This window comes from Centrocercus urophasianus, unplaced genomic scaffold, assembly GCF_019232065.1.
Source record: "Centrocercus urophasianus isolate 14NV4802_14NV808 unplaced genomic scaffold, USGS_Curo_1.0 seq_10, whole genome shotgun sequence".
NCBI lineage: Eukaryota > Metazoa > Chordata > Aves > Galliformes > Phasianidae > Centrocercus > Centrocercus urophasianus.
The window spans coordinates 11,988,906-12,008,818 of record NW_024884142.1 but is presented as its reverse complement, the minus strand read 5'-3'; the positions used below and the strand labels follow the sequence as shown (position 1 = coordinate 12,008,818).

The 19,913-nt window shown below is 34.6% G+C and overlaps 1 protein-coding gene across 2 annotated transcripts in view; it reads right to left on the bottom strand.

Moving 5' to 3' along the window:
- Positions 1–4,053: 4,053 nt before the first annotated feature.
- Positions 4,054–19,913, bottom strand: part of PXDN (peroxidasin) — a 76,084-nt gene continuing 60,224 nt past the window's right edge. For both annotated transcript variants that reach the window (XM_042825551.1, XM_042825560.1), the window contains 5 exons: positions 18,841–19,049; positions 10,848–10,968; positions 8,761–8,893; positions 7,523–7,636; positions 4,054–6,957 (listed from right to left, as the gene is read on the bottom strand). In XM_042825551.1, coding sequence (XP_042681485.1) covers positions 6,835–6,957; positions 7,523–7,636; positions 8,761–8,893; positions 10,848–10,968; positions 18,841–19,049 — 700 coding nt within the window. In that variant the 3' untranslated portion in view covers positions 4,054–6,834. The remainder of the gene's footprint in view (positions 6,958–7,522; positions 7,637–8,760; positions 8,894–10,847; positions 10,969–18,840; positions 19,050–19,913) is intronic.

Here is a 19,913-nt window from a genome sequence, read left to right as displayed (position 1 = left end):
TGCAGATGCTAGATATGACTGTAGTGGCTTCTCCTGGCTTTAAATGTCTGTTGATCTAAAACAAGAGGAACTATACCATCCTTATTGTTCTCAATGTGCAAAGTTCTTGACTGCAAACAAGTGAGGCAGCATGTTTTCTGAGTACATCTAACATTCCAGTGGAAAATACTAGCAGCTTGAGAGGTACGATCTGGGCTAACGTTAGCATTCCACCAGAAAAAAAAAGGAATATAAGATGACAGCTTCAAAATCCACATCAGCATTTGCCTGTACCAGAAACAATCTGTTGTGGTGTGACCTCATGGCAGCTATTGTTACTGCTTGAATTGTTTGCTGATATAAAAGAAAATTCAAACAATCCATGGCAATCCTTAAATACCCTTAATTTAAAAGAATAGCCTGGCAACAAATGAGGCTGTATGCCACAATGTCAGGCCAGTTCAGCAGAAAGAAAAAGCTTATTCCTTTCTGACAGTGTCTCCAGTCTGTGGTACTGCATTCAAGAAGGCACGTTCTACAAAGCATAATTAGAAAAAAAAAAAAAAAAAAGTAATAATAATAACAGTAATAAAACTTATTCTTTTCTTTGATGGCATGTGAAGCTTTGAGTGAAAGCACAGTCTGCATAACTGAATTTCAGCGAGAGTAAAAGAAAACCCTTGGGATAAACAGCTGAAATTGTCCCCCATATTATGAAAGCTATCACACTTACCTCCCACTGGTAGGAAAGAGGGAGCCCTGTACTCAGTTTTTCAAGAGTTCCTCAATACTGTGAAATCCAAAACACGGAAACTCATAATGGACTATGCTGAATTTGGTGCCTAGGCACAGAAAAAGAACAAGAACACCAGTACATTCCTTTGTCTAAAGTTTATGACTGGCTGATGGTGAATCCTGCTCCAGAACATCCAGACTTCTAACCAAGCCCTTGTTCACTAGATAAGATCTGCCATTCTGAGCAGCTGAGCTGTTGATTTTCAGAATAAACCTTTTGGCTTGTACTCTTGAGTTCCTCTTTAAGTCCTTTAGTTACAAAAGTATGCGGGGAGAAAAAAAGAGAATGTGGTCTTCAAAGAAAGAGAGGCAATGCTTTGATATGGAGCTGAGTCCTAAAGTCTAGTGTGGGACTCTAGAACTTGGTCAAGTAAGTGGTCAAATTGATTTCAAGTGCCTGGGGATTCTCTACTGTAATCTAGCACAGGAGCACCTTTGACGTATTTTATAGCTGTTCCTATTTTCGTATTGAACCACCAGATTCTGCCAGAAAAAAAAAAAAAAAAAGGAGTACTAGGTTGTTTTGTTTTTTTTGTTTGTTTGTTTTGTTCTGTTTTTTATTTTTTGTTTTTTTTTTCCCTTTTCTCCCTGCAATTTTCTCACTAGAATGAAATAATTCCTTTTCCTTTCTCAGAAATATTTCTGAATATTTTTTGCTCCCTGTGGGTACTTTTTTTCATCTCTATAAAAAGAGACAAAAAGCACTTACTGTGCCCATCCTAGGACTGGCTGAGAGCCAGCTTAACAGCAGACAACATCTCATAAAGATATTGGTAGGTAACGTGATTTACTTTGGCAAAGCAATAGCATTTTTGAAGCATGTAACCTGTGGGATTGTAAAGTCGCATTACTGAGGGAGGCATCAACTCTTACTGGATGCAGCAATTAGGTTTATTCCTTTATCACAGGAATTTCTGTTATGTTTCATCTCTGAGTGTAAACAGATATTAATTTCAGAGCTTTTAAGCTAAATACAGCTGTCAGGATTCCTTTGTAACTTGCATATATCTGATCTGTACTCAGCTGTGAAAGGACCATTCTTAACACTGTGGGCAGGTAGCAAATATATTAGGCAGAAAAAAACTGGAAAACTATACTGGAGGTGTAGAGGTTTCCTTGATATGGTGCTGTGTGTGAAAAAATGTGAATAATAGAAATTATTGCATGAAGCTAAGCACTGAAGAGAATTGCAAAAGAACAGCCTAATATCACTAGGAGGTCTGATTTGAAACATGGTGTTAGCAGACAAAAATTCTGCCTTTAGACAACTCAGTAGAACCTCCTGCTTACATAAGACATAATGCATAAACAATTACAACATTAATAGTAAATAGTAATTTATGTAACTCCAATAACTTTCAGTTTCCCATTAGTCATATTAAAATTTGTTTCCACTGGGAGTCTAATACAAACTGTGTTCAGAGATCATTGAATGGCCTGAGTTGAAAAGGACCATAATGATCACCCAGTTTCAACCCCCCTGCAATGTGCAGAGTCACCAACCTTAGACCAGGCTGCCCAGAGGTATGTGTACATGGTCATACTTCTATTTCTATATTCCATCTAACAAGATTTTTGTCACATATCAGTCTCATTGTACATAATAAACATGATAGTAGTGAATTCAAAAACATATATACAGCTGAACCCCACATGGTAGATGTCATAAACCATCAAAAGGCAGTTAAGTCTTTCTTCTTAATTTTATGTTTATATTTTATATATAAATATTATATAAATAAATATTTAATATTATGTTTATATGGTAATTTTATAGTTATTTTATCCTGTATATGTACTATATTTATTCCATTTACAAAAAAACTACAACAGAAGAATGAGTATGCTTAGATACAACCACTCAAGCATACCAGTTTTCTATACCTCATTTTAATCTCCGACACAAAACTGCCAAACAGTCCCAATACGTGTAAACTCTCTCTGTGAAGATTAGTGATGTGGCAAATGCCACAGGAAAAAAAAAAAAAAAAACTCGTGTGGAATTAAAAATACAAGGAAAAGGATTTTAGTTCATATAATGACATGCACAATGGCAACATAATATTATTTTACAAAACAAAGTTACAGAGTACAGGAGGTCATTCCTTGTAAAGACAACTTTAATCATGCTATGGCCAAATGATTCTTAACTGTAATCAACTAAAAAGAATAAAGTGAATTTACTTAGAGAATGGCAAACATATCTGAATCTTTCTCAAAATATATCAGTAGTAGATCAAGAATTTTGTTATAATTAACTTAGTCTCTGTTTCTTTGGCTTTTGTTTTGTTTTTAATAATCATTAACAAATCTTCTGGCAATTAACTACTGAACCCTGGAATTTGTCTTGTTTATACAAAGCTCTATTTTAAAATCCCAAATCACAAAGCCACAAAAGAGTTGTTGGAATTTCTATATTTGAGAACTATTATGTTACTCTCAGAAACTGACTGTGTCTGATAAAAGAAGCATGCATTACTCATGTAAGGTGTTAGAAAAATGGGGAAAAAATAAATCTGATCGCCGTAATTTTTTCAAGGATAGAAACTGAATACTACTTGCCAACATTCTGGAAGAGCAGCACTCTGGAAAAAACACAAACAAATTGATTGCAGTTCTGCCTTATGTAATATTCGAACTATACTGCAGCAGTCTTAGAATCATAGAATATCCTGAGTTGGAATGGACCCACAAGGATCGAGACCAGCTCCTGGCTTCACACAGGACCACTCAAAATTCGAAGTCTAATGTCTGGGAGTGTTGTCTAAACACTCTTTGAACTCCAGCAGCCTAGGGCCATGACCTGGGCAGCCTCTTCCATGCCCACCACTCTTTGGTGAAGAACATTTTTGTAATACCCAACTTGACCCTTTCCTGATGCAGCTCCATGGCAATCCAATAGAATTCTTATCTTTATATCTGGGGTCTTTAAGTTCTCCCATTTCACTGTGAGGCTACTATATTAACTGCAGTGATACTATATTGTAAAATCCAAGGATCCAACCCCTCACCCCAGAGATCCTCACCAAAGGATGAGAGTGACTGCTCCTGATTTCAGTGGTAAGTTCCATCCTGCGACGGATTAACAAGATGAGGAGAATCTCTTGCACAGGAGATCCCTTTCAGAGCTGCACCAAGCATGTGTGGTTTGTGACTGCCCTTACCTTCTCAGTGCCCTAACCTCATTTAGTCACTGCTTTCACTGAATTACCACTAGGGAGGTAACTTGGAAATGTGGCCCGTTTTATTTTAACTGAAAAGCATTCATTATACAGTGCAAACAGTTCTTTGGTAAATTTACTGATTAAAATAAAAACAACAAAGACTTTGTTTAGGTAATATTAAAAAAGAAAATAAATACATAAAATTTGCAACATAGTACAGCAATATTCTCACAGTGGATACTGAGGAAATGGTCATCTAGGCATTGGCCATTGTTTCAGAAACATTAAAATCAATGCTGCAGTAAAACTTAATTAATACAATCCATAACTGATTACAATTTAAACTGTGGATAAAGACCTGTTTTTCCTGAATAGTTTATCATTAGACAGATAGTGGAAAATAACTCAATATTACACTTAAACATATCCAGACTCCTAAATCCATTTTATATAGCATATGAATAAAGAATGAACAATGGGAAAAAAAAAAAAAAAACAAAAAAAAACAAAAAAACAAACCTCCCTCTTTATTCTGGAGGCTGGATAAAACAAACTATCAGATATATGGTACTATTTTATATTGTATAAGTGGAAACTCTCTTTTCCTATAAGCAGAAACTCAGAGAAGGTTTATTTAATATAAAACTGGAATATAAGAAAATAACCAGCTGAATGTATTACTGATTTGGACAACTGTTTAGACAGATAAATTATATTTGGTTCAACTCTGCAACCGTTCCTCTTTAAGGAATTCCTGCTATAGGTCAATGGGAGTTCCATCCAAGTTGAACGTACAGGATGAGACACGTGGTTTGGACTTTCAACAAAATACCAGAGTATCAAAGAAATACAAGAATGACAGCCTCTAGAAACCACATGATACTCAAACATGCTCACCACACACCATTTCTATAAGTATTAAAATAGAAAATTACATAAATCAAAATACTGTATATAAAATCAATTAAAATATTCTCAAAAATATAAATTGCAGTTCCATGTGTACCCTCTACCACACAGCTTTGACACACCACTCACATGTACATATTGCTCTTACTATAGTTGAAACATGTTTCTGTAGCAAGCTCCAAAGATACACCAGAGTTTGAGAGTGCGTCATGGTATCTGATTATCAAACTAAAAATTATTAATGCTAGTAATCACAGAAATTATGTGCCAAAATATTATAGTGGAACCCATATTGATGAGTTTGGTTAATTATTACACAGCTATTTGATTTACCATGCAGTAATTAAGAATTCGGTTTGTTTGTATAATCTGAAACGTTAGGATGAAAATGTTTAATTTTGTGCAGTTTTTTGATTCCCAAATATCTAAATTTGAGCAACAAATTCAGAAGTCAGTGAAATGCATAACTAAAGAAGAATTCAATTCTAAAATATTAATCAGTTAGAGAGAGAATCAATTCTGAATAAACAAGCAAACAAACAAACAAACAAAAAAAACCACAAACCTGTAAAATGAGGTATGATAGTTGTACTTCACTGAATATAATATATAACTCCTGGTCAAAAATATGCAATTTGTATTCTAAAAAGTACATGACTTTGAAATGCTAGTGTAGACATATACTCTCTAATGTTAAACATTTATTAAATGGGAAATAAAGTCCATTGGCAGACAATTTTAACATGAATAATAAAAATATTGAGGTAAAAATATATATGCATTAGATGAAATTGGAAAGAAAAAAAAAACCCTAAAAAAAATCAAATACCTTGTCAGAAAAAGTAGTCAATCCACAATTAATCACGATGCTTGATTTTGATTGTTCTTTTTCTCAACAAACAGTGCCACAATATAATCAGGAACATATGTCTATTGACAATATGCGCAATGACTCAGTAGGTATCTTTGTATACAAATTGGCATGTGACATGGTTTCACATTCTCATTACAGGGCCATGTGTTCGGGGGAACCCATCCAAGATCAAAAGAAGCATAAAAACTGGAGTGGATGGTCACGTTACAGTGACCAGATTTAAAATTTATACAGATTTAAAATAAATGAAACAACAAAAAAAGAAAAGTTGCCAAGCAATTATATATGTTTTGACAAAAAATGATTATGTTCATTACATTTAGCAAAACATACATGACACTACTCTGTCATGTATGTTTTGCTAAAATGAGGAACACTGTCAGTTACTCCTGTAATATACATTCAATTGCTTTCTCTATCTTCCAATTACATTTATTCATATTTCCCTCATTTCCCAATTAATTTTAGCCTTTTTGCAAATTTTGCAAATACCAATTAATTTTGCTCCTTGAATTAACATGAGGATGTTGAAAGGCGCACTCCGGTTTTCTTTACTTCCTTGGTAGTCCATGCACAGAAGTGATTCGACAGCATTTCCATGCATAGATGTCTTGCAGAAACGGGCCCTCCACATCACTGATGGGTACAGTGAATGACCTTTTGTTTTCCCATCATTTATGAAGTAATAACAAAGAGCTAAATTTCAAGTCAGACTGGGACTGAAAATGGAGAGTAACTGTCAACACTGCTAATCACAGATTGGAAAGAAAACTTCTCATTTTAAGAGCAAGTCTTAAGCCCAGTCATTTTAGATACCTAAACTGCCTGACAGAGTTCTTTTTAAAGTAGCACCAGTTTGAAATTTGTCTAACCTGAGAAGTTTAACACGCAATTAAGTTTGACCGGTTTGCTAGTTTCCCTTTTGCTAATTTTGCATTGTGATTACCTTCATGGGCAGAAAATACGATATATTATGTTATACTCTTACAGCACCATTAGAATGTTGTAAATCTTGATTTCTTGCTGTTTTAAGCCTGTAGTTACCTGTTTTTGCCATCAGCAGGCATTGATATGATTTGAAGAGTATGCACCCTAAAATCTATAAAAGAAGACTTATGGCTTCTTTTTATCAATACTTTCTTTGACACAGACTGGACAGCAATCTCCTTTAGTCTTCATAGGGGCTTCACAGTCAACTGGCGGGCATGACTCCACGAAACAGGTAATCTGACCAACCTGCATCAGGAAAGAAGGAACAAAGCCAAACCATATTTAGCTACATTTTCTAGGCAAGAAATATTGTTTTCACATTATCATACGTAGCTGAAACCTCACTAAGATTTCAGTTGTTACAATTAACTTTGTCTACTTTGTTTCATTACTGAAATTGATATTGACAAGGCTCTTTGTATATTAACTTCCTTAATGCTGCAGTATAATGTTTTATTTAATGATCAGGCATGAAACTGGGATGGTAAGTACCCACATATTTCTTTGAATGTATTTTTTAAAATTCTGCTGTGATAAAAGAAAATGAAAATTTAGCAATAAGCTATATGAGCCTTTGATTTTCAATGATTTTAATAGAATTTTTCAAAAGGTCTCTCATTTTGCAGTTAGTTATCAGGGGTAGAGAGATGGAAACAGAATCCCATTTTGCACAAAATAACTGAAGATCCATAAAAAAAAAGAAGTATTAGAAACTATTACCCAGTAATTACCAAGCATAAAACTGGAGATGCTGACTTAGAAGTTGAGCCTAATATATTTTCTATCACAAAATGGATTTCCAAGTACTTACTTTGCATTCACACACAGTACATGGGTCCCTTTTCCAGGTTTCATTGCTGGAATATGATTTACCCTTTTCATCAGTGCAATCAGTTTTACTGAGGCGTGATTCAAGTTTTTTTATCTGAAAATATTTAAGAAGTTAGTAACTGAATAAAAGGGAAGTTTAAATATTCCTAAGATATTCTCTCTTTTCTCTTATGCTATGCAGTTCATGATAAATACTTGTCTGGGTTTACTTCTGGCTACTTAGATTTTAGAATGCTTAAAAAATTGGATATGTAATGAATATTGATAGCCATTCAAAAACTAAAAATCAAATAATAAAGGATACATCTTTCCTATAATTGGAATATTCATCTTGCAGAGATAAACAAACTATATCTAACGTTTACATGGGAAGATAAATACAAACTTTCCAAAATGTGTGAGTAAAAAAGAGGTAAAAAAAAAAATACCAAAACCTCAATTAAATATGTTAACTTGAATTAGACTACTTTATCCATATTTTTTCCTTAATTATGAAAAAAAACATTTTATATCATCAGTGTATCTTGCTGGATGTGTGTCTCTTGGGAACAGTAAATAGAAATGCACAAGCTTTTGACAATTTTTACATCCAAAAAGATAGTAACGTAACAAACTCTTAGCTTGGACTACCATAGTATTACCATTGTCAGATTAGCAGTGTGGGTGAGCGCAAGTGATTAAATTATACCACTAAACATGGAACTAAACCACAATGTAAATAAATGTACGATGCTATTTGTAGATTACACAGAAAAGTTACGCTAGAAGAATTTACTAGGCAAAATCTTTGGTTTATTTTGATTAATCTGCCCTCCATAGTAAATATTTTTGAAACTGAACTTCGTTATTGCTAAGTTTTTCTGAATAATGTCACATAGTAAAAGTCTTCTTAAAGTAATCCTACTTTTTACTTAGATTCTACATATTTTAGATAAGATTTTTTTTTTATAACTCCACAGACAAATTTTTAGAGAAAGACTAATTGTAGATTGAAAAGTTAAGAAGATCTACTTTCAAAATATTTCAATATGATTTCAAAAGAACATAGAAATAAAGAATAATAACACACCATGTTCTGTGTTGTTTTTTGTTTGAGATACTATGTGGTGGTTTTTTGCTGCAGAGGATGTCTAAATATTAAAAACATAAGAGGAGTGATGTTAGGAGAACATTATAAATTAAAACTGCAATTAGAAACAATCCATTATAGGATCTTACCTGGCTTCTGAGGCTTGAAATAGTTTTTTGCATTTCCAAAACAAATTCTTTGAAGTCATTCACTATGGGCATATTTGCATTTTCATCAGATGCTGAGGTGGCATTACGAAAATATTTACTCTGTTTCACAGAACTGCAAGAAATTGAATGCCATGTCAGGACATTTATCTAGCTTTTATTTAGCTAAATGTTTCAGAACACTTAGCAAAACACTTACAAGAACACCAATCAAGAAGAGTGGGTAGTTGGCTATATGAAACACAATAGTACACCAGACTGGTACAGAACACAGCCTCAGATCAGGTGAGTTACAGATTACTACTATCACTAGTGACAGTGAATTCTTTCCACTGAGAAGAATAATGTATGTATTTCTTGCAGAGGGAAACAAAGTTTTAATAAGTGACAGTGTAGAGTATCACTTTAAACTGATTGGGAAAAGAATCAAGAAAACTCCTGAATTTAAATATGAAAGCCAAGAAATTTAAAATAAGCCTTAAAAACTGTAATTGAAAACATGATATTCACCTTTCACATTCAGATTCATAGTTTTTTCTTCTAAAGAATCATTAGCAAACAATCTATTTAAAGAAATTTCTTTATAAAGGAAGAGGCTTCATAAACAAATGAGAACAAATGCTTTTATATGTAGACATATTCTTCTGTCCAATTTAATTTACATTTGAGGTCAGTGCTATTTGTCATACACAGTATCTGGAGTCTTTGTCTATTGCCTTTTCCAGCTGATATCCAGTAAGAGTCACACAACACTAAACTGTGTTTATCAACTCCCTCTGGTGATGGAAAAATTGTACATAATCATCAAAGGAATTGTCAGTAATACATAAGACCTTGTTTGGCAAGACTTAAAAAGTAATATATTCAAAACTAGGAAAAAACAAATTCTTAAGTCACTTATTTCATTAGTATCTTTCAATCCATACAAGCCTTCCTATTCTGTTACCATGTCTTTTTTCAGAGCTAAGGACTACACAGAAAATGGATAGGAAAAATACTCTCTTCAGTACTATGACTCACAATTTATAATCTTTCCGTATAAATTAAAACAGTATTTATTTGCAAGTGTTCAACCTACTTAGTTTCCCATACTTTTTTAGTCTAAATTAAAGAAAAAGAAATCAGAACAACATAATATGCCAAAATTCAAGTGAACAAGTGAACAAGCTGTTCTTTCTGAGTAAATGTTTAATCTTCTCCACCTGCTTGTTATAGAAGATGAGAAGGAGGAAAAAAACAACCAGACAAATATCTTTTCACCATTTAAATTAATCTAAATGTAATTTAAATAAAACAACGAGCATGAGAATTGATAGGAATGATAGAAGAATTTTGTTGCTTTGGCTCTATTTACACTCTAAACGAAGTATTGTAAATTTACTACATATATTGTAGTCCTAATTAGTACTCGACTACTGCAGATCTTTGAGTTTCATCTCTGAAAAAGTGTAACAGCTTATTAACTAGAACAAGATGCTTCTCAGATACATGTTTATCTTTCCTTACTTTCCTTTCTTTGAGTGGGTAGACTCTGGAAAAATGTGAACTAATGTTCTTTTAAGTCAAGCAGATAATTTCATTTGCTAAAAGAACACACATTATATGGAAAAAGCAAAGGATGTTTAGTCAAGGAAGAGAGAGAGAGTGAAGGATTTTAAGCTATATTTTTTATAAAATATCACACACACACACACACACAAAAAAAAGTTTGAGCAGAATTCATTTCCTTGCACTAATTCATAGATTCCCTGCAGGCATAGCAGGGCTGTGGGATTCCAAATCCCCCAAACCGCCCTTTATTATTGACTTATTTTCCTGAAAAGCACAGGAAGAACAGAAGTACTATACTGAGTCACACACAAAGGGTCTTACACAAATTTGAATGTGAAAAGAAGTGATTTACTGTTATGGCTATGCAGAAGTGTCAGAATGAAATATATCAGTGACAAACTTGAGAAAGCAGAGACTGGAAAAAAGAGGTATATGCCCTTACAAAGGAATCCTTCAGTTTCATTCTATTTTGAAAACAATTGCTTTTCCATATTTCTTAAAAAAAAAAAAAATCTCACCTTACTGTTTTGGAAATTTTCATTTTCTTCAAAGGCTTGTCCTCTTGAAAGCTGTAATCAAGAGAACGTCTTCCCCGAAAGTGGTATGAAAATGCATTAAACTGTCCTCTAGTTCTACAATCTGAAATTAGATAACAAATTACACATTACAAACTACACTATCTGCAGTTATAATATTAATGTATTTTTACAGTATCTTCTGAATCGTATATACTGACCCATGTGGAATCAGCTTGAATGCAGCTGAAAACCTCTGAGGGATACAGTACTTAAGTCAGCTGGACACAGAGAATTTGATTATTCACAGACCTTTTTTCAATTATTATTGTATGAAATAAATGAGTAAATAATACTTTTCCACAAATATATCATTGCTGCTTTAAATAATCTCTTCATATCCAAAATTTCCACTCTTTTGGTTTTTAGCTGTTTTCTTGTTGGAATAAAGTAGTTACATATGGTGGAAACAGAAAAATAAAAGTGATGTTTCCTCATCTATTCTGTTATTTTTGGCATTTGAAAGAGAATGTTTAATTAAATCCTGGAGAACATTTGCGGACTCCTTGCTGGTCAAACAGTCGCATGTTTGGGCATAGGGCTTTCTAAAGGGATTTGAAAGTATCACCAGTCACTCAGACACTAACACATTTTCTATGGTATAGTAGCAGTATCAAGCCTGAGAACAATCATTTAAAAAAAAAAAAATATCTTCTCATAACAGGATGACTTCACAGGATGAAGTATGTATTTCCAATTGACATTATTTAGCCTTCCAAAAACTGTGAATATTTGGAAAGAGTCCCATAAAGAAAAACAAAACAAAACAAAACAAAACAGGAACAGCACTTTGGAGAGAATTAGAAAATGAAGTTTTCTTATTTCTGTTAGCAGAGGTTTTAAAAACAAACAGTTGTCATGGGTCAGGCTGCTGCACAAACCAAAAGCACGTTCAGCTCTTAGAAGTAGAGAGTCTGCTAAGAAACCAGAAGGGAAAAGCTGAAAAATGGGATCCATGGATCTATTATCATAGTCAAGTCTGATATTAGCAGAATGAACCGTGACAGCGACTGAACAAGGGAAGAAGTCATTTTCCCTGATGTCTCTCTTAACTTGCACCACAACAACTCTATTCAGAAGGGTAGTACCATTTTAGAAAATATTTGTTTTGAATTTTGCAGTACCTAGAACAAATACCTAAATACCTAAAGCATTGACACAAATTATTGCACAAGTTTCAAGTTAAGAGTCAAAAAAAGAAAAAACAAAAAACAAAAAACAATCACAGAATCACAGAATCACAGAATCACAGAATCACAGAATCACAGAATCACAGAATCACAGAATCACAGAATCACAGAATCACAGAGTCACCCGGGTTGAAAGGGACCTCAAGGATCATGTAGTTCCAACCCCCCTGCCTAGCAGGGCCACCAAACACACACATTCAGATCAGGTTGCCCAGGACCCCGTCCAACCTGGCCTTGAACACGTCCAAGGACGGGGCATCCACAACCTCCCTGGGCAGCCCCTTTCCAGGGCCTAACCACTCTCCTTGTATAGAACTTCCCCCTAACATCCAACCTAAATCTTCCCTCCTTCAACTTGGATCCACAATGCTCAGCTTAGCAACCTGATGAACAAATGTAATGTTTTCACTCTCTGAAAACTGAGCAAATAAGACATTGGTTACTCTGTGATTATACAATTAGTAATCTTGGATTATTTTTATTTGTATTGGACTTTTACTTAAATAAGACTATTATTATTTTCCTATCTCGAAAGAAAAAAAATATATTAAGACAGAGAAAAATAACTGACAAAATAACCACCCTGATTAATTCAAATAATCAATATAATGAATAATGAATAACTAATTTAATCTTAAAATATAAGTCTATGATCTTATTAATTTTCAATTTGAAAGCAGTACCTATAGATTATTCTCAAAGAGTTTTCCACTCAATTTTCCTCCCTTTTTCTTCTTTGCATCTTCTCCCCTTCTTCAGTACATTTATTCCTTTTCTCCTATAATTACAGCAACACCCAAGAACTAGATGGTATCTACTGCCAACATATTGTTCATTTTTCTTGTGCGTTCCGTTATTTCTCCCACAATCCTCTTCCTGCTCACTCAGAAACTGAGCTGTTTCAGATGGGAACAGACCATTGTGCCTGTAAGATGCTACGCATGAAGACATAGTTGATCACCCTTAAGTGCTTCTGTGCTTAGTATGGGCAGAAAAGAGGTCTCATACTGAAGGGTGACTGGACAAAAATCTATTTTTTGTCAGATGAAACTTTTTGTTAAAGCAATATTTTGCCTAAAGTTTTCCTGCATCCCATAGAAATGTTACTCTCTCTTGAAAGTAATTTTTGAAAGGATTCTATTCCTTTCCTTTATTTTCTGACTGCTGAAGTCATCTTCTGTACTATAGAGTTTTCTTCAGTATAATAGCACAATAGCCCATTGTGTTTTTTCAATCACATGCTGGTGTTTTGAATCAAAGCGCCAAAATCCTGGGAAAGTTTTTATAACCTTAGACTGGTAAATATAAGAACCATATGTTAGTGGCAGCTTCAAGTACACAGATTTGACATTTCTGTAGTTTTTAAAGGTGTCAGCTTTTCAAAGGAACGACTCTATTTCCTAGTTCCAGTTTCAGGTGTAAGGGAGAAGATTATCATTGCTGAGAAGTGCAGAACAGAATGCACCAGCTTTCAGAAAGCCCCAACCAAGAGATTTGTATATATACCTGTACATACATGTGTTTGTACCTGTACTACTATTACATCTGTAACTGTATATATAAAGAAGGTGAATGAAAAAATACCTTAAAAATACATGAGAAAAATCAATCTAAACTTCTGCTTTCTTTCCCATTCCACCTCAAATTTCTCCTAATTAGCTGTATCTATTTAAATTCATTTTTTGTAAAAGAAGCTGAATATCTGATATCTGAACTGAATACTCTTCCTCTACAGATAACATTTTCTTCCAGAAGCTGGTTATTGTCATATTGCAAATGTCAAGATAGTTCATCAGTATTTGATAGCTACATACATATCTTCAGAAAGTGCCCTGCTTCCCACAAGGTTTTAAATTGGGACCTATAACATAAACTGAATGGGAAAAAGAGAAGACATTTAGAAGTATTAAGCCAGCTTACTTCTTAGCAAATCACATTTCAAGATCTGAGTCAAGAAGAATTCATCTGACAATAGATTAAAAACAACTTGAAAGATCAAGAAAACATGAAGAAAAATGACATGCAATGCAACTACTGCTTCTATTTGATCATACTTCAATTCTCTGAGATTTAAAGTAGTGAATTATGTTGCCGTTACTATAAGCATTTGTACAAACCTAAGAACTCCCAGACATGCCAGTGGGACTAGTAAAAAGGATGGAGAAACCCAGGAAATGGCCAAAATGGAGTTACATCAGGCTGGTGGCTCTAGTGGCTCCCTTTTAGGGCCAGTGACCAGTTGTCTTCAGTGTTGTCATAAATGGCTTGGATGTAGGACTAAGAAGTGTTTTGAGTAAGTTTGCTGACAATACTAAGTTGGAAGGAGCTGGCTGTTGACTCCATTGAAGATAGAGAGGCTTTGCAGAGAGATCTGGGCAAATCAGAGATCTGGGCAATCACCAAACACATGAAGTTTAACAAGTACTAGATTCCGCATTTGGAAAGGGGCAACCCTGGCTATACATACAGACTGGTGGGTGAGGTGCTGGAGAGCAGCCCAGCTGAAAGAGATTTGGGAGTCTTGGTCAACAGCAAGTAGACCATGAGTCAACAGTGTGTTCAGGCAGCCAGGAAGGCCAATTGTATCCTGGAGTGCATCAGGCCCAGCACTGCCACCCGAGCAGCAGAAGAGATTGTTCTGCTCTACACAGCACCAGTATGGCCTCGCCTTGAGTACTGCGCGCAGTTTTGGGCACCACAGTGCAAAACGGACATAAAACTCTTAGAGTGTCCAGAAGAAAGCTTTAAGGATAGTTAAGAGTCTAGACAGGAAAACATATGAGGAGCAGCTGAAGTCCCTTGGTCTGTTCAGCCTAGAGAAGAGGGGGCTGAGGAGAGATCTCACATCTGTACTTCACCTTGAAGCTCACAGACTGACTCTATTAAAGACAGAAGCTCCAGACATTGTTTGGAAAAAAAAAAATCCAAATAATGTAAAATTAATGATACCTTGAAGACATTCAACAGCATATTCTGTTTTTGTGAACTAAGCAGCTTTTGGATGGCCAACAGGTAGTTGAAGGAGATCTATTAGGTTCATGTGGTGAAAGAAAACACCAAAGCAAGACAAATTGTCCAAGTAGAAAACAGAATTATTTAGAAAGTTATGAAAATTAAAATTATGTATCTGAGGACTACAGATATGAAAGAACAAACAGAAAGAGCAGTTGGAACTAAATGAAAGTTTGCAAACTATGCAAACTAAGGACCCTAAGTCATAATACAGATCTGCCCATTAGACTGTGAAGGCATGAGTGTCTGAGACAGATGATAACAATCGATAATTGATGAAAGGCTCTGATTATCTCATTATGCACAGAATTGCCAAGATGCTCACATTAGGATGTTTTTCTAGTAATGCTCCTTTTACAGTAAAAGGGCAAAGATGTAGGCAAATGTAAAAAGTGATAGCAGCCTGAACAGCATCTCTTTCCATACTGCCTGCAGTGGAACTTGAAGAGCTCCATAGGTCTTAGCCCTGGATACTCCAACAGAAGTTTAGGCTTAAACACAATAAATCTCAGCCTACTGCTTCCCCCTAGTTTTTTAGTACTATGGAAAGTAATAGCATGAGACTCCTGCTAGTAAAGATGCAGCAATGTCAGAAATTAATGTCTCCTGACTTTTAGTTTAGGAATTACAACTTTATATTAATGACCACAGGTAGAAAAAAATGATACTTTCCTGGTTTGGATGAAATATTTTAATATTTATTTGTTATCATACAGATATGCAGGACTAAGATAAATGCATTTCAATTCAAACTAATAAGAAGTTCTTAAAATGATCATTAAGAGAAGGTCTTAAAATGTCAGAACATGAAATTTTATTTAGTAGTATGGTACAGTCTGAATTGTTATTATGCTGACAGACACTGTCCTTAAACATAAATTTCAATGTAGAAATATCCATTTGGATGTAGAAGGCAAACTTTAATATGACATGATACAAGCAAACCGCAAAATATGTGTGAAGAGAAAACATGGCCAGGCATAAACTACAACATTTTGATACTTTGGAAGATCTCTTACTAAACAATTTTCATTGTCATAGAAAAACTTACAGTCTCATCCCAAGCCTACTGTTCATATTTTGAAACGTGCAAAGTCTTGCACAGCATCTAGTGCCTAAGCTTGTATTACCTGTTATTTTCATTAAAGATGTTAGGCATAATAGGAAGAGCATAGTAAGATATGAAGCTAGAATAAACAGCCAGACAAGCTCTAATCTGGGAATTAAGCACAATAGTTAAACAGCGGATGCCTTTGTGAAAGTAATTGCTTAAAGCAATTCTCAAATCAAAAAGATTAATGTGGCGGATACTGCCACAACAGACAACGTAATCCGTAGTATGGTCTTGAAATACAGGATGTGGGTCTACCCTACTGGGAGACCATGCACTCAGAAGAAATATGTGTATTAACCCTTCTAATGAATCCAGTGAGATTTAGTCCAAATTTATATAAGAATGTTTCCTGAATTAATCCAATTTTTGATATTTGATTCAGTAGATAAGTCCGTTGCTAACTGACATCCAGTTAAGAAAAACTGCCTTCATAAATCAGTTTATACTTACAGGAATGACTTCTTGTCTTGTCTGAATCACTTACAACTGGGTTATTGCTTGACATAAAACATGATTAAAGATATTTTTCATTTTGATTTATAAAAATTGAGCATAACTTTTGAAGAAATTGAAAACATTTCCACCTTACATATTTGGAGTAAAACTATGCTTCCTTATGCTTGCAAGTAGTCTTTTTATTTTTCATATAACTCATTTCATAAACCTTTACCTCGTTTCAGAATAATATGCTCATCTTTGAGGAAAGAATTTTATCATTTTTGTGTTCAGAACTGTCAACAACAGCAACCACAGAAATTATACTTCTTTCAAATTAAAAAAAGAAAAAAATATATTTTTATGTCTGAGAACCTGAAAAAAAAGCACCAACAGTGCTTGTTCCAGAAATCTGTATCTTCTCTGCTAAAACAAAGAGCTGCAATAATTCTGCAGAAGTTCTCTCTGTCTCCAACAGTAAAAGAAAGATACAAAGTGAAGGAAATCAAACAAAGTCTTGTGTATTTCAGTGGAACACGGGTTTTTTCCACCACTGAAAACTAGTAATTTTGTTGTATGGTTTGTTAACTGAAATCTAGAGGCAATCTGCTATTGTTATTATAAAAGGTAATAATGCTTTTCTTTATAAGAAACAAATATTGGCATTAGAAAAGAGATCTAAGAAATAACTCTTAATAACTAAGAAGTTTTTCTATTCTTTATGTGGAAAAGTATTTCAACTTGAACAAACTAAGGAAGGATAACAAAAACAGATGTGTTCATTAACCTAAGTAAAACAGCTGAATATACGGGTCACCTCTTAAATACACATAAAGTGCAATGACATTGGAGTCTCTATTCTAATTTTTAACTTAGCAGAGTTTAGGATAATTTTATTTATAAAATGATGACAAATATTTTAAACGTGGAGAAAGAATATTGCTTAAATACTTTTATTCTAAAAAGAGAAAAAAAAAAAAAGTAATAAATTCAAATAAACAGAATGTATTAAACTTAAATGCTTTTCCTGAATCTATCTTGTGTATGAACTTCACTTCAGGTGAGTGCTGAGTCTCCAGTACCACAGAATGAAATATTAAAACTGAACTGCCTCGCACTAGATTCCTGTAGAAAACATTACACCCATTCATCCACACAAGAAAGGAGTTCAAGCCACGAATACTTTTTTTCTTCATTAACCTCTGCACAGACTTGAAAAAAATCAAAAGAAGGGAACACAAATAGGCAATTTTTTAAAGACAGTAATTTACCTTCTCTTTTGCCTGGCAGTTGTGAAACTGTACTCAGTCCAGTATTACTGTGGTAGTAACATTCTTGAATGAAAATACAAGCTAGGCTGTTGAATGGCTCTATAGTCTTAAGACTTTCCAAAGATAACAACTGCTTTACCAGGCTCAGTGATAACATAACATTTAGAGAATCAACACATAATTAATCAGCTTTACAAGTTTTCCAAATTGATGTAATTAATGTATTTGTGAAAATGTGTGCCAAATTGCATGAACCCTGGAAATGTGAACTTATTCTGAACTGGTTGAACATAATTTATTTGCTTATGGTAAAGCATTTGAAGAACGGTAATTGATTTTTTCTTTATACCTCTGGTATATATGAGGATTGTTTTGAAGTGATACTGAAAGACTTTGTGCTGTGTTGGTAAAATGACAAACTCAAGAATATCTAGTGGTTTATAAGCTATTATCATCAGTTTAGGAAGGGCAAACCTAGGAAAGGAATTGCTTAAAAAATTGAATAACTTTGTGAAAATTAGGACACAACCTTCATGGCACGATACATAGTGAAAAAATATACATGATTTCATCAAAATCTGAAGTATCTTATTCTCCCCATCTCACACAGATATCCAGCATTTTGGACTAAATCTTCCAGTGAAGATGTTTCTTATCTAGGAGTCTGTTTTTCAGTGTTGTTTACCAGGCAAGACAAAATAATTATCAGCTTAACAGCTAAATTTTGCAACATCTTACAGTAGCATTTTTTTTCCATCTCACTTCTAAAGTCATGAGTTTGCTCTCATGGTAAATTCATACTAGACAGAACCCTTCTTTACATGTTGCCTTAAATTCTGAAGTATTTAACAGAGAACTCTCTGTCCTTGGGGATAATTACATTTTACCGAAGCAGTTAAAAAAAGACTACTGACCTTCACAGCAATCTTGCCACATCCTGAGATCCAGTTTAGGAATATCTTCACAGCTGCTGTATCCATAAGGGAATTCAGCCACCTTAAAGACATCATGTTGCACTCTGGTTATGTTGTCACCATTGTCACACAGAACTCTGGCAAGAGATGTCTGCTTGATCTGAGTGAGCTGAGCAGGCGTGAACACACCCGGGTTCTCATACCATAACCTGTAATCTCACACAAAAACAGGTTTGCTAGTGAAAAATCAAAACATGTATTTTTCCAGAAAACTTGCAATACTGTATTAAAAAGTAAATGAGCTTTTTTTATAGAACATAATCTCAGACATCTTTACTTTAGAATACAATAGTTCAGTTGGAAGGGACCAAAGATCAACTTCAGCTGCCTGGCCTGCCTGACCAGGGGTAACCAAATGTTAAAGCATATTAATTGAGGGCACTGTCCAAATTCCTCTTGAACTCTTACAGGCATGGAGCATCAACCACTTCTCTAGGAAGCCTGCTCCAGTCTTTGACCACCCTCAGAATAAAGAAATTTTTCCTAATATGCAGTGTGACCCTCTTGTGGTGCAGCTCTGTGCCATTCCCATTCTGCCATTAGTTCCCAGAAACAGAGCCTGGCACCTCCCTCTGCTTCCCCTCCTCAGGGAATGGCAGAGAGCAATGAAGTCATCTCTTAGCCTCCTCTTCTTCAGACTGGGCAACCCAAGCATCCTCAGCCTCTCTTCACAGGGCGTGTATTTGTTGTCCTCCTCTGAATGCTATCAAGGACATCAACATCCTTTTCATATTGAGGAGCCCAGATGCATTGTGTTTGAGGGTGTGATCCAGATGCCTAAAGGCATCAATTTCACCCAAGGTAGTGTTGGGCTGAAACTCTGAAAGGGCCTTAAGTCATTAACAGCACCTTTGACATCTTGTTGTATTTTGATGTCTTGAGTATCTTAGGACATAAAAATTGGTATTAGACTACCAAAATTAAGGTTCTATAAAGGTAGAGCTTTAAAATACGAATTATTTCTCCAGATAACTTTCTTAGGGATATTAAAATAATTTGACAGAATTGGTGAA